This window comes from Artemia sp. Qi Xiang Cuo, chromosome 20, assembly GCF_049724085.1.
Source record: "Artemia sp. Qi Xiang Cuo chromosome 20, ASM4972408v1, whole genome shotgun sequence".
Lineage (NCBI taxonomy): Eukaryota > Metazoa > Arthropoda > Branchiopoda > Anostraca > Artemiidae > Artemia > Artemia sp. Qi Xiang Cuo.
Window position 1 is genome coordinate 22,957,563 of NC_142813.1, and position 16,280 is coordinate 22,973,842.

The window sequence follows — 16,280 nt, forward strand, 5'->3', positions numbered from 1 at the left end:
TAATAACACACTTAATTTCTTGAAACTATGAAGTTAGACAGTCAACATTGCTGAAAATAACACTAAGAGCACTAATCTTCCCACAGCTTCCACTATCAGAGAGAGTTGATGATCTTTCAGAACTCGGCGAATCAATGGTTTGTCCAGATCTAGCACTGTAAAAACAATTGTCCGACTCCCCACTAGCAAAAGTATCACTTACATCTAATAATGCACTAGAAGAGAAACTATGTACAGGTTTTGTCAGCCCACTTAGAGTTCCATCTGAGTTGGAGGGGCTGGAGGTAGCAAGTTTTTTTATATGATTTTGCCACCCTGAATCACAATATCCGTCTCTCCATTAGCTCGCCGAGCTAGGATCTCTTCATATAGCTTGGCTCTTTTAGTCCGGTCTGCTTTGGATACGTCGTTTCTGAACTGAATTCTGCCAGTTCCTCTCTTTTCATACGACTTCTGGATAATTTGTTTCTTTGTTTCAAGGTTGACAATGTAAAAAATGATAGGTGAGTTTGAGCTAGTTTGGTTATTCAGGTTAGCTAAGTGAGGGGGATTTATGACGGATATATTTGGGAGGCTATACTCTTGGGACAAATACTGCTGGATAAACTGTCTGTCTTCTGGATTTGCCGGCACTCCAAACACAACAAGGTTCAGTTTACGTCTCTGTCTGTCTCTATCTTTGACTATTAACTGCTTCATTTTGTTCTCTAAGTGGCTATCAAGATTGCTTTTTAAAGCCTGTACCTGTGAGACTACAAGACTATTCAGCAAGTCCTGGTCGACGGCGGCACCAGAAGTTTGCTTGAGGGTATCTATCCATGTCTCAATGGCTTGAAATCTACGATCCATGTCTTCGATCACTTCATGCTGAAACTCACTTAAAGACATTTTGACGGCGTCTTTAATTTTCACATCAAGATCCTGAATGACTGCTAGGGCCAGTTGAAGCGGTTCAAGGGATTTGGTAATAATATTTTGGATATCCAATGCATTTAGTCTTGCTTGTTTGTCACCTTTACACATAGGACAATGCCACTCGCATTTGATACGCCTTGTCATCTTTGTTAAGAGAGCATACTCCGGCTCAGTCATTTTAAGACAATCTATACAAAGCCATCGATTGCAACCATCACAATTCATCGCACTTGCTTCTTCATCTAAATTACAACCACAAGCTGCACACTGATCAGTTCCTTTTTTCGGACTCGTGCGAGGTCATTTCGGCGGCATTTTTACAAGTATAGGACAAATAGCGCACTGTGGTTTCACTCTATTGGCGCCAAATTTTAAAAAGCTGGGATCACGTGAAAAATGTTGTGGAACATCAATGTTTACAAACAAACTTCACAGGTGTGCATTTCGTCGATGCTCAGAACGCTAAATTTATTGCCTTGACAGTTTTCGAGGTAGACAGAATGTGGGAAGTGCAATACTCAAATCACCTATTCCCAGCAGTTTAAGGATTAAAATACCGCTGGTACCCGTTCGGCCTCTAGTTTGTTTGCTATTGCTTCCTTCTGCACAAATTATCGATCAAAAATACGCAAAAACGGACGAGCCAACGTAATCAATGGTATTTTTAATTATTTAGCTTTTGGCAACTGTCCTCTATTGCTGGCTGCAAATTCGGAAGAAGGAGAAGGACACTGAATTCAGCCTGGCCTTACTTATAATAAAACAAACAGCTGTTTATTAGCAGACAAAGGACAAGTCCCTTGGGAATTGAAAATTAAAATTTTATAACATCAAAATTCAGGTAAATAGAATGAAGCACCAGGGAAAAACTCTTAAAAATGAAACTTAATATCAAATATAAGCAGGTATGGTAAAATATGGGTAGAAATAAATGTTCTTTCTCACAAATTTGGTCAACAATCCTTTATTCACTTTCACACCTCCCAGTTGCTGTTGTTGCAATATTATAAACTACTATTTTTGTTGGTGATTGTTTTGGGTTCCAATTAGGTGCAATAATTGGGGTATTCAGAAGGGATTTTAGGTTAATTATTGTATCTGCTGATTTCTGATCTTCTACAGCTATTAGCAGAGATCCATCACGGTTAATATTAAGAGACAACATTGATTTTATCAATTTAAAAATTGCAACTCTTATTGCAGTGATCATTTTTATTTCAAAGGGGGTAGAAGGAGTAATTTTAAGGTAAAATCCTAAGTTTTTGGAGGGAGGATCTTGGGCAGAGAGAGGGGAAATGCTTTTGACTGGGAATATTTTTTTCTTTTTTTTAGAGCTTCTAGAGAGGACTTCTTGAAACCCATTATCATCATTTATGGTTACATTAGCCCCTACACTTATCATTGTCCTATTCTCCAAATTGGAGCTATCATTTGAACTTTGAGAAAGTGTGCTTGACCAGCCAAGATGGGTATCTTTCACTATGGCACATTCACTGGAAATTGATTTGGGATCTGGGGGGACATTTTTTTTTGGAGGACTTCTAAATATTGCCTATTGGAAAAAGCTTTAAACAGAGAAAAACAAAACTAAAGCAAGAAGGGACAATAGAATGATATCAAGCCGTCTTCACTATACTATGGGGAGGAGAACACCACAGTATAGCCCTGAGGATGAGTTGAGCAGGATTGGTTTGGTATAACTGCTGATTAGAAGCGATAATAATTCACAAGAAAATTTATTTTAATTTTCTTATAGAGTTGCTGCTGAGTTATCCCTATTTGGAATTCTTATTGATTTTGTTAAAAGTTAAAGGGTTTTCTAAGATTCCTGAGAAAGTAGGTGTTGGCCTATAATTTTTTGGCGTTTATATGGATCTTTTATGCAAGATTTACAAATTATGGTAAGATTGCCCAATCAATTTTTGACCCCACAAAGTGACAAAGTTTATAATGGACTATAAAAGTTTATAGAGAGGACAAGATAAAATATGCCAGTCAACAATTTTTTACAAATAGATTTTATAATTGACAAGGATGGCTTGTTTGATCCTGGGTGTGCAATGAGCTTGAAACTTACAGAGATAATTGTTGAGTGAATAAAATTGAACATTTTATTGGGAGTAGGGAGGAGGGTGTTTAAAATAGGATCATAATCTTCTTTCTTAATAAGTTGTATTTTGAGGGAGCTCATATTGGTTGTTTGTGAGAGAGATCCTTTATAGATCCTGAAACTTTTTCACATATAGATGATGATTTAGCAAAATCACAACTTTTCAATAAGGTATTTGGTTCAGTTTTTACTCAAACACACACCAAAACACACACTCAGTTTACTCCTCCAGATTTAACAAAAGAATTTGTTAATTCAGAGTTTACAGTCCAACAGGTTTATCTGACACTCCGAAATTTTGATTCAGGAAAGGTACCAGATATTGATGGATTTTCCAATGTGATGTTACGTGAACCTGCATCAGTTCTTGCTTGACCACCCACATATATCTTTAATCGTTGTCTCTCATCTGGTAAATGTCCTTCAGCTTGGAAAAGAACTATCATTAGGCTGTTATACAAGAATGGCTCAAAGTCCCATTTCAATAATTACAGACCAATTTCAAATACATCAATCTTTTCTCATATAGGCCTAATGGAGAAAATTGTTGTGAGTAGAATCCAGGCACATTTTGAGGAAAATAATTTATGGCATTCTACTCAGCATGGATTCTATAAATGACAATCTTCTAACATGCAACTTCTTGAGGTGATTCACGATTTTCAATTGATGGCTGATAATGGTATTTTGTTTGATTGTATTTATATTGACTTTTCCAAAGCATTTGAGAAAATTTCCATCCCACTTCTGGTAAACAAATGTCAACTTTATGGTATTGACCCATAAACTAAAGCATGGATAACAGATTATCTTACAAATAGAACCCAAGAGGTTGCAGTAGGTGATGCTTTGTCATCACCCATGTCTGTCATAATTGGAGTTCCACAAAGCAGTTGTCTTGGGCTAGTACTCTTCTGCCTTTTTATTAATGATTTGCCAGACGTTGTTAGGAATTCAACTTTAAAAATGTTTGCAGATGATGTAAAAATCTACAGGTCAGTCATGAGTGAACATGAGATTTCTTTACTTCAATAGGATTTGGTTGGTCTGGGCCAGTGGTGTACTGCAAAGTCTATGTTCATTAATGAAACCAAGTACAATACTGTGCACTATTTGCATAGACTCCCTCTACATTACCATTACTTTGTTGTTTGTAAATCAATTTCAAGTGTGGAATATGTTCATGACCTTGGGATTTGCTTTGATTCAAGTCTCAAATTTAATAAACATGTATCAGATATTACCCATAAGGTGAATTACCAATTACTACGTCTAAGGTGTACTTTTTCTAAGTTTAATCTTCATTCACTGATTTCACTTTATGTATCCACTGTAGGTCCAATACTTGAGTATTGCTCATCAGTATGGTATCCCCTTAATAAGAGAGATAGAGAGAGGGTTGAGAGAGTGCAATGTAGGGCCACCAAACTCATACCATACCAGAGTCATCTACCTTACCACCAGAGAATGCAAAGACTACAGTTGCCTTCTCTCCAGTTCAGATGCGATAGCGCCGACCTAATAAATACATTCTGCATTGTTAGGAATATTGATAATACCACCCCAATTCACTTTTTCAGAATACAGTAGTACCCATCAACACCATCACAAAATTTACCCACCATGTTCACAGAAAAGAATAGGCCAAAACACTTTGTCTAGCTGAGTGTGGAAGACTTGGAATTCACTTCCATTGGAGATAGTTGCAAGTACCATGCATTCAAAAGCAGTTTAGCCTCTACAGATTTCTATACTAGGTCCTATCACAATCCATTTTGAGAATATTTTTACTTTTGCATTAGCTGATTTGTGACAGTGCATTTTCAGTTATTTTGTAGGCTTACTTTTTGGTATGTTTCAATTATTAACAGATATGTTTCAGTTAGTTTGGTATGCTACTGTATGTTTCAGTTATTATGTTTTCAGTTACTGTATGTTTTTGTTATGTTATTGACATTGTTATAGACTTTTTTATAATTGTTTAGTGCAACAAGCTTGTTAAAGCTTACCACATTTTGGTATTAATAAATAAATAAATAACATCAAAAGCTTTTTCAGTTTGCATGTCAATAATTTTACCTTGTGTAGCTACAGTAAGACCAGTAGCTCTAGAGAAAACAAGGTCTACCACCTGCAGTTGCTCAAACAGAGATATTGTGGCAAAAACAATTCTGCTAGATGGAGTGTAAATATAAATTCCAATGTCCAAAGACTGGTTGCAAGTCTGTGGGCCTGAGCCCACATCTGAAGAATGTTTTGGTAATTGATGAAACAGTTAAGACACAGTTGTATCTATTCAGTACTTTGTTCGCCGATATATATCAGTATACCAATCTTGTAGTAGATGATTTCTTCAACTGAGGAACAGTTATGCCAGTGGCTTTCTGAGCATTAACAAACAGTTGGTAGTGTATATTACTATTCACAATAAAACAATACAGCTATTGAAGAAGGGTGAAAAAAAAGATGCCATTTGTCTCAAGTTCTAAATACAAACACCAAATACAAGGTTGAGTCTATGAGCACAGTGGGGAATGTAAATTGCATTTGGTGCAACTGCTTTAATACCAGCTTGCATACCTGAATGTGGCTGGTCATGACACTGGCTTGATGTTTTCATAAAAGAAAAAAATCCAAAACAATGAATTCCCCCCACCCTTTTGGATGTCAAACAGTAAATTCAACCCCCACCCCTATCCAAAATTTCCTTGAATTGACACCAATTGGTAGGTCTCTTATTTGTTTTGTTTTTCTTGCCTTTTTTATAAGTTGGTTCAAGTCAAGTAACCCCCCCCCCCCCCTATTGATAAGGCCTTTCAATTGGGAAGTAGAAATATTGGTCTTTGATTGTTGGTACAATTTGTCCTAATAACAAATCTTGTGCTTTTTCCATAATTTCAGTTTGTTATAATTTTGGGTATGTAAGAATAGGTACTGTCCTCTAAGATTTTTATCAATTCTTTTAATTGTCCCTTTATATAATATACTTTTTCTTATCCCTCCTGAAATCATAAAAAATATCTGGTCGGAAATTCTTACTTTCATTGTCTCAAAATTCAAGAAGCTAAATTTCAAGACAATTCAGAACAGATTCAAGAACATACTCAAAGAAATAAAGAGTAGACTACATAATATGTATATATATAGAGGGGATTACAGCCCCGATTGACATGTATAATTTTGTTATAGATCCTGGGTTGCCTTGTTTCATTGTGATGACAGTTGGGCACCATGGCCTTTACAAAAAGCCAATAAAAATGTGTCATGAAATATGAATAATAAATAAATATCTTTGGGAATGAAGCTCACAATAGATTGTTGTGAAGTACAGCTCTATTAGAAACAGATTTGTTTTATTTGAAAACAAAAATTTTTCACACTAAGATCAAATAAATATAATTGGGACAACTGATTTGGGGCCCCTCCTAAAATCAGAGGTGGGCTATAGCCCAAGCTAGCCCCGCCCAAATGACACCCCTGTGAATTGGTATATGTAGGGGTGGGGGCAAAATCAATTTGCAGCAAGAATGATTATTATATTTGGAAAGAGCATAAAAAGGGCAGCAAGTGGTATTTTTACCTTAGGCTATTTTTAAGTCAATAAAATGAGCTGTGAAAGGTATTTTTACTCTATTTGTAAGTCAATAAAATGAGCTGTGAAAAATTTACCTGGCCAAGTTTTAGCCAAATATAGAATGATGAGTTCCTAAAGACCTATTATTCAAATGAAATCAGGAGGCATTTATAAGCTCCCTCTCCATCACAGAATTGTCAGCCCCTTCCCTCCTAGACAAGATACTGCCTATGCCCATGCACCCATTAGGACAAAGAACTTATGATGTACCATTAAATTCAATTAATAAAGAAATATGTTATTAGGCTACAGCCTATCTGAGACCACCAGAGGGTGGAGTGCATTGTCAGAAATATAACATCTAATAGTGCTAGCCTGCTTTTATTTGTCAAGCATACTTCCTTCAAAAATGGCCAGCTTATAGCCTATATAACTAGCCTAGCCTAACAGAAAGGCATCACCTTATCCCTGCATAAGCAATAGAATTTTCTCCAAATTTTCTGACCTGTCTTCTGTATAATCTTCTAAGCCCAAGGAATATGGAAATAAACTACTTTCCAAGGTAGGAAAATCCCCTTGACTAGGCCTATTTAAGGCCCAGAACTTTACCAGATAAAGCCACTAAGTTTAAAGTATAATGCCTCTCTTAGAGCTAGGTAGCACAAATAGTGACTTAATTTACCATTTTAAGCGTTGAAACTGGAAACCCTTGTCTCCTTTCTAGTCAAAGACCTGTTTAAGAATTTCAGTTGTTTGAATCAAATGATCTATCACATGAAATCCGTTTTCTTGCGAACAATATGTTACGCAGAGAGGGATCTATAAAAGCTGAAGAGCAAAAAGATAGATGCTGCTATTCAAAAATTAGAAGCAACGGCCACCAGTGGACATCCTTCTCGGGAACAGCAGGATCAAGGGTGTATTTTTGACAAACCTAAGCAGCCAATAGATGGAAAAAAGACTACGTCTGGGCAAATCAAAACTTCGTTCAGTTTTCTTTCGCTTCATGAAATATATTTTTTTTCGCCACATAGACCGGTAATTCTTATCTTGTAAGAGAATCTAGTAGTCTAGTATTGTTGTCCCAATTATTGCCGTAGACAAATATCTTTCTATGTATAATTCCCATTTATCAGAGCTGAATCATCTTTGGACACCAGTACTGACACAATTATTTCTCAACATAGGCCAAATTAAGTATAAAGGCATTGTTTTTAGAAAATTGAATAAACTGAGGCATAAAACAAACTGTCTTTATATCTGCAAACTGAATTTGTCAAAAGAAACAAATACATAGTATTTTTTTTATTCCTATATTCACGGCGCCAGATACTTAAAGAAATATTATTGGCGGCTATTCAATTACCTCGCTTTGAGACCTCCAGGCTTTAAATGTCTAACATCCCCATGAAGATTGTCCCAGATAGAAGTGCAACGCCAGATGAGACTTTCCCTCGAGTACTCGGTTCTTGGCTTGTCCTCCTTTAGATAATTGGACCGAGCAGCGGGCCTGTACTAAGATGATTTTGCTGATGTTTTATTGAACTAAGATGATTTGTATTATAACTAATGAAAGAAGTATTGTATCAATTTTGAAACATTTGGAAATATTACTGCTCCAGTGGCAGATTTTTGTGTAAGGATATGACACCAATGCCATATCCTTACTGACAACAGTATGTCAGAGTTGTCTAAATTTTCAAAATTTAAACCCCCAAATAAAGTTATACTCGATATGAACTGCCATTCCTGGTTCATCCATGCCTTATTTCAAATGCCAGAGGTATATCTTCTTCACTAAAAGAATTACTGATGACTAGGGGCTCTTAGCTCGTCACTAGAGGGGTCAAAAATAGAGGAAGTCATATATCTTTTCAGAGAAGCTAAAACGATCTAGAATTGGCTTGATGTTCACATGTGAGGGACCTTTAATAACTAAAGAGTCTCAATACAACGTTTGATTGTCCCACAACTGGAGAATATGCCTTGTAGAGTTTTCAAATGAAAGCCAATAGGTGGGAGCCAAAGCAAAGAATATGTGTTGCTCCATCTGAGTGAAGACTCAGATATATTCATTTCTATATGCATCTTGTCATTTTTTACTGTTTAACCCCTGACAATAAATATTACAGATGACCTGCCCATTTGAACCATCAAACAGCCTGGCTACAAGAAGGAATAAGTGGTTTATAACCTGCTTCCTCTGGACAGCACCTCTGCAATTTTGTATTCACATTTGATTCGAATGAATAATATGCAATACGAAATTAGGTAGAAATAAAACAATAGATAATTTTCAAAATTTTGGAATGCATGTTCTACAGGAAATGAATGCTAGCCTACACTTGAATACAGTATTAAATGAAATAGCATTTTTATTCCTTAGCCATTGCTCTGCATTCTGAATTTCACATATATTTACAAAAACTTATTTTACTGTATACTATTCAGTCTATTGGGCTATAAAAGTGGAAAGGTAATGCCCAAAAGAAGCAAGACAGGATAGCCCGGGACTACTTGTTTACTCAAATCTAGTAAAGTATTCCCTCTGCTTTGCAGTGTCCTTTACCATATTAATGGTTGAAAGTTACTTTTATTTAGGCACCTGACTTATATGTAAGAAATATGCTCTTGGAAGCACGTTAATTGCTGGTTAGAATTCTCGCGAGTTTCACAGTAGCCTATTCAGCCATATATCATTAGAAGTAGAGAGCAAACATTTGTCTCATTACCCGTACGGTGACATTACTTAGTATAAATTCAGTGATAAGAGTCATTTAGCGATATAAATATGCTGATCAAAGTCATTTTGCGGTATGATTGTGGTATGCGGTATGATCAGAAGATTTCTCTCGAAATTGCAGTAATATACCGCAAAATGCGGTATAAGTGGCAACACAGGTCATACGTCAACAAAAGTGAAATTCTCCCAGGTTGATGTTACACAGAGGTTGTATAAGAAGTAGAAGACCTATTTCCTTGATGATAAGACTTCAAAGTCGGTATATTTGCATAAATATTAATGAGGATGCGCAATGGACCACGATTTTTCACGTTTTTTACATTGAAAACAAGCTGGGATTAATTAAAAAAATTAGTCGAAATAAAGAGCAAATTTGAAGCCTAAAATGAGCACAGTTTAAAAGTTACTTAATGAATTATAGTTTTTCTCCAAATTATTGGGGGGCTACTACCCCCCTCGCCCCCCCCCCCTAAAGGACATCACTGCGTATTACACCTCGTGTAATATGCGGATCGTCGGTGACGTACAGTACTATCTATGAAAATTTTGTATAAGGCGTTTTCATTCACTTTTTTCTCTCCATTCCTTCGTTTTTCTTTCTCTTCTAATATAAAACATTACTCCTGACAATACTTGAAGAAATTATTCGGAGTATCATATATTTCTAATGTAACATTTTACTACAGGCCCAAAAAATTCGCTGTTTTTCAGCCATTTACGACCGTTTATAGCACCGCCCTAAATTTGGTCCCAAATGACAATTTTAATCAAATCAGAGGCTAAAATCAAATTTTAAACTTGTATTCTTACAGCATATTGCTCAAAACAGTTATTGGGACTTGTTTTTTCATTAAATAATTTGCATACAAATCGCCCTTTTCCCTTTTATAAAGATCTCGATGGAGAGGAGGATTGCTTCTGTAGCCCTCCTTAACATACGTTACCGCCTACAAACAATACAGGAAAAAAAAAAATCTTTTTAAATTGAGACTGATTAAAGAGACGAATTTGTGGGTTATGGTCTGGTCTAACACGTATTGGAAATTTCAATGTTGGAACAATATTTTTCTCAAAAATACCTCTAAAAGATCCTTCACTCACCTTATAAGGTTGAGTTGGATACATCCCCAAAAATGGTACAATACAGACCATGTGTTTCTCTATTTTTTAAGTCACCTTAAACATCCAGGTAACGGCATCTTTTCTTTTTAACTGGAACTGGCTTTATAAACTTTGAGTTATCTGAGGTTTCAATTGCTCTATACTACAAAAACTATATTTAAATAAATTACCAAAAATATAGCATTAAACGTCGCAATCTCAGTCTGGTGGCACTCGCAGTTTCAGGTTTTCTATATCCTTTTTGAGTATTTCACCACTTGGGTTGTGGCACCATGTTCATTGGGGATTTCCAGTCCTTGGTAACGACTCGTTTAGCACCCAGAACAGCATTAAAAGTGGTTAAACCCAGTTTATTTCTCAATTTTCTTTTATAAATTGACAGTTGAAAATGCCCTCTCGGCAGAAGGAGAAAAATGTGGTCTTGCTGCCACCGGCACACAAACGGATAGTGTGGCATTTACACCCCAGAACAAATAATCTTTTCCTTATTTCGTCACTCAGTTCTATCATGTATTCCGTACAAACTGCTTTGAAGGCAGTTGCAGCTTATAACGGAATTTGACTGCCACGGTCTACTTCTTTCATGTCTAGGAGTATAGCTGTGGCTTTGGCTAGCTAGTATCCTTCTTTAAAGCTTTCACTCGGAAAGAAAAGTATCAAACAATCTCATTGTTCCAGATAATGCTTAATAACTGGAAGTCAGAAAAGTCACAAATTTGTGACATGGCGCAGGATTCTGTGTTCGTCAAGCTCCATAAACTTCTGCATTTCGGCAAATTCGCCAGCCCTTTTTGGTCTTCTACCAATGTGACTGTAGATGTTTTGACAGAATTCTTCGACATCTGTAGGTAGCTTATGACTTGCTGCCACCGGCACACAAACGGATACTGCAACTGCCTTCAAAGCAGTTTGTACGGAATACATGATAGAACAGAGTGACGAAATAAGGAAAAGATTTTTCAGTTCAAAATACTCGTCGGATAAAAACTTAGACAGACTGGGGCCAAAGATAGCTATTTCTTCTGACCACTCAAACTTAAGCATTGTCCCACTACTTATCCAGTTTCCAAGTTTAGCAAAGGAGACTGAAGTGGAAAACATTGCCAATGGATGGAAAAGGCTGTCATTCTGCGCTGATCTCAAGAAATGTGCAGATTCTGACCCAGTTTATAACTGTTTTAAGGAACTAGAACGATGTGATGGTCCTCAAGTCGAAAGTTTCCCATTTTTTTGGTGAATTTATGATGAAAATGCTTATCCAACTACATTCTTCTCCTTGTGCTGAGAGGGCATTTTCAACTGTCAATTTACAAAAGAAAATTGAGAAATAAACTGGGCTTAACCACTTTTAATGCTGTTCTGGGTGCTAAACAAGTCGTTACCAAGGACTGGAAATCCCCAATGAACATGGTGACACAACCCAAGTGGTGAAATACTCAAAAAGGATATAGAAAACCTGAAACTGCGAGTGCCACCAGATTGAGATTGCGACGTTTAATGCTATATTTTTGGTCATTTATTTAAATATAGTTTTTGTAATATAGAGCAATTGAAACCTCAAATAACTCAAAGTTTATAAAGCCAGTTCCAGTTTTAAAAACAAAAGATGCCGATACCTGCATGTTTAAGGTGACTTAAAAAATAGCGAAAGTCATGGTCTGTATTGTACCATTTGTGGGGATGTATCCAACTCAACCTTACAAGGTGAGTGAAGGATCTTTTAGAGGTATTTTTGAGAAAAATATTGTTCCAACATTAAAATTTCCAGTACGTGTTAGACCAGACCATAACCCACAAATTCGTCTCTTTGATCAGTCTGAGTTAAAAAGATTTTTTTTCCTGTATTGTTTGTAGGCGGTAACGTATGTTAAGGAGGGCTACAGAAGCAATCCTCCTCTCCATCGAGATCTTTATGAAAGGGAAAAGGGGGATTTGTATGCAAATTATTTAATGGAAAAACAAGTCCCAATAACTGTTTTTGAGCAATATGCTGTAAGAATACAAGGTTAAAATTCGATTTTAGCCTCTGATTTGATTAAAATTGTCATTTGGGACCAAATTTAGGGCGGTGCTATAAACGGTCGTAAATGGCTGAAAAACAGCGATTTTTTTGGCCTGTAGTAAAATGTTACAGTAGTAATATATGATACTCCGAATAATTTCTTCAAGTACTGTCAGGAGTAATGTACTATATTAGAAGAGAAAGAAAAACGAAGGAATGGAGAAATAAAGTGAATGAAAACGCCTTATACAAAATTTTCATAGATAGTACTGTACGTCACCGACGATCCGCATATTACACGAAGTGTAACACGCAGTGGTGTCCTTTCGGAGGGGGGGGAGAGGGGGACTGTAGCCTCCAAATAATTTGGAGAAATAACTATAATTCATTAAGTAACTTTTAAACTGTGCTCATTTTAGGCTTCAAATTCGCTCTTAAATTCGACTATTTTTTTTAATTAATCCCAGCTTGTTTTGAATGTAAAAAACGCGAAAAATAGTGGTCCATTGCGCATCCTCATTAATATTTATGTAAATATACCAACTTTGAAGTCTTATCATCAAGGAAATAGGTCATCTACTTCTTATACAACCTCTGTGTAACATCGACCAGGGAGAATTTCGCTCTATTTGGTGCATCTAGACCTGTGTTGCCACTTATACCGCATTTTGCGGTATATTACTGCAATTTCGAGAGAAATCTTCTGATCATACCGCATACCGCGAAATGACTTTGATGGTTAATGAAAATACATGGATTGCTTCGTTTTCTCAGACTATGTCACTTGTTCATCACTTTTTCAAAAACGAAAAGGAGACCACTACTGAAGCAAGGCTTGTCTCATTTTGCGTTGAACGTGATATACCCTATTCGGCTACTGACATGTTGCTGAAGTTCGTGAAAAGTATGCCACGGTCAGATTTGTTGAGCCATGCTAGCAGCCATGCCATGCAACCTTTTCTCAGTGGATACTGACTAGACAATAGATCAGTCAGTAGCCAAACAACTCTGTTTGTATCAGTTTCTGTAATGTCATAATGGATTTACTGGTAGATTTACTTGCTCTGTTAGTGTTTAATCATGGATCAGTATGTGTTATTTTTAGTCAATTAGTTGGAGGGACAGACTATGTTAAGAAGACGAACGTTCCCATATAGAACTAGATTGGAGATTGTACCATCAATGGGAATAAATCACTTAGCCAATAGGTTTGTTGAAGAAAAATAACCATGGGTTACAGTTATGAAATTTAGCTGCTATTAATATGCCCTGGTTGCAAGTCATAATAGAAAAAAATCTAAGAGTCTGGAAGATTTATGCAAAAAATTTTGCAATCACTTTTTAAACAGTGCAAAATGACGAGATGCATATAGAAAGGAATATATCTGAGTCTTCACTCAGATGGAGCAACACATATTCCTTGCTTTGGCTCCCACCTATTGGCTTTCATTTGAAAACTCTACAAGGCATATTCTCCAGTTGTGGGACAATCACACGTTGTATTGAGACTCTTTAGTTATTAAAGGTCCCTCACATGTGAACATCAAGCCAATTCTAGATCGTTTTGCTTCTCTGAAAAGGTAAATGACTTCCTATATTTTTGACCCCTCTAGCTACGAGCTAAGAGCACCTAGTCATCAGTAATTCTTTTAGTGAGGAAGATATACCTCTGGCATATGAAATAAGGTATAGATGAACCAGGAATGGCAGTTCATATCGAGTATAACTTTATCTGCAGGTTTAAATCTTGAAAATTAGACAACTCTGACATAGTGTTGTTAGTAAGGATATGGCATTGGTGTCATATCCTTACACTAAAATCTGCCACTGGAGCAGTAATGTTTCAAAATTGATACAATACTTCTTTCATTAGTTATAATACAAATCATCTTAGTTCAATAAAACATCAGAAAAATCATGTTAGTTCAATAAAACGTCAGCAAAATCATCTTATATGATTTTGATGAACCAGGAATGGCAGTTCATATCGAGTATAACTTTATCTGCAGGTTTAAATCTTGAAAATTAGACAACTCTGACATAGTGTTGTTAGTAAGGATATGGCATTGGTGTCGTCAGTAGATTCATTTGTTAACTCTTTCATTGACATTAAAAGCTGAATGTGGTCTGAATCTTAAGCAAAAAGGTAGGTCAAGCCATGATAAGGGGGAGTTAGGACTGGGACTTGTTAAATGTGTACTTCAAGTGAACGGTAAAACAACCTCAAGTAACAGTACTGCTGTGAATCAAAATGTTTTGTATAGTGTTGCCAATGTAGGTCTTGACGAGCGTGACCACGCTGTCTGGTACCGAGCAACTTTTGTCTGCCTATGCGAATGATTTCTTTTAATGTTTTATTATCTTTAATATGGTAATTGTCATTAAAATCTAGTCGTGATCATAGTAAAGCTCTTTTGCAAGCCATTTCGTTTTCTATTTTCCATCTCTTTTTTTCAGACAATGCCGCATCTCTGGGTCATTATACTTAATTTCTCCCATAAAAGCTGCAACAGTTACTTTTGGTAAAAAAATGGCCTTGAGATAATCACAAGCCCAATAAGTACACATATAGCTAGATGTATCTTTTCAGACCTAGTTCTCATGTCTCTAAATACTTTCAACATTTGATTTCAATCAGTTATTTTAACTAGGGGTTTCCTGGTGATGGAGTCAAACTTCAGTAAAAGAGGGGATACAGTTTCAAACACTTAAGCCCTGGGCACTTATGTAGACAAGGGTGTAAATACCTTTTTTGCTTTCGAGCTAGGGAAAGATTTTTTCAATTTATAAGAAGATTTGTTAATAAATGAGCCCATAATTAGCTCTCTATGATGTCCATGTGTCTTACCCGGCTTTTTTATTCCAAAAATGTCACCCAAATTGCACTTTTAGAGTACTATCAGTGGCGGATCCAGGGGACGTGTGCCCCCTAACATAGTCTAAAGTGGCCTAATGTACTTAATTTATGCCAGTTTGCGTTAATTAAACTTGCTCTTAACGCAAGTTTATCGTATCAACCTATTTTGCACCCTATCTTTAAAAAAAATCCTGGATCCGCCTTTGAGTACCATATGGTAGTTTATGACGGCTTTATCGAGTGTAATTTATAAAAAAGATATTAGAATTAGCCATGTGTCAGTGCCCGGTAGCAATGAAGAAATAAAGAAGACATATTGCTGCTGCCCATGTAAAAAAAAATTATTATTTCTTGTCGTTCAAGGAAGTGAGTTATAATTTTCCTGTATAAGGTTTCAACAATTGCAATTTAAAGGATGTACTTTTGGATTTGCTAAGAAGCTATTTTCAAATCACATGCAACTGAATCATGCGATGCACAGAGCTATTGGAATATAGCTTGGTTAAACCGTGAGATTTAATATCCAGTAATGCGCGTAGGAGTTGAAGGAAGTGGAAGGGAGATGCACACTTTAATATTAAAATAAAGTTGGCAAAAAATACCGATCTTACGAAATTCACCATCAATCATCCCAAAGCTTGTTTACAGCACTCTACTGTCGTCTCCAGCAACTCATAGCAGACAATTTTAGTAAAAGCTGAACGTGAGCATTTCATTTTAGTTGATATGTGTGCGTTGTTTATTTATGTATTGTACAAGGATGTTGAAATTAACCGAGTAACGTCATTGCTAATTAGTAACTTTTTTTACTACCTTGTGAAGAGACATGCTCTATTAAAAACCGAGGAAAGGAAGAGGCCATCTTTACTTTTTTAACCGTTTGGTACATTCCCCCCCCCCCCTTCCTCTCTACTTCCCATCAGGTGGAAGAGCGCATGCACTTGTTTAGAATCGGGA

At 36.4% G+C, this 16,280-nt stretch overlaps 1 protein-coding gene across 1 annotated transcript in view; it reads right to left on the minus strand.

Moving 5' to 3' along the window:
- LOC148940018 (V-type proton ATPase catalytic subunit A) overlaps positions 1-7,382 on the minus strand; it is a 60,734-nt gene extending 53,352 nt beyond the window's left edge. The window contains exon 1 of the mRNA XM_089105913.1: positions 7,282-7,382. Within this exon, the coding sequence (XP_088962039.1) occupies positions 7,282-7,284 (3 nt within the window). The 5' untranslated portion in view covers positions 7,285-7,382. The remainder of the gene's footprint in view (positions 1-7,281) is intronic.
- Positions 7,383-16,280: the final 8,898 nt, after the last annotated feature.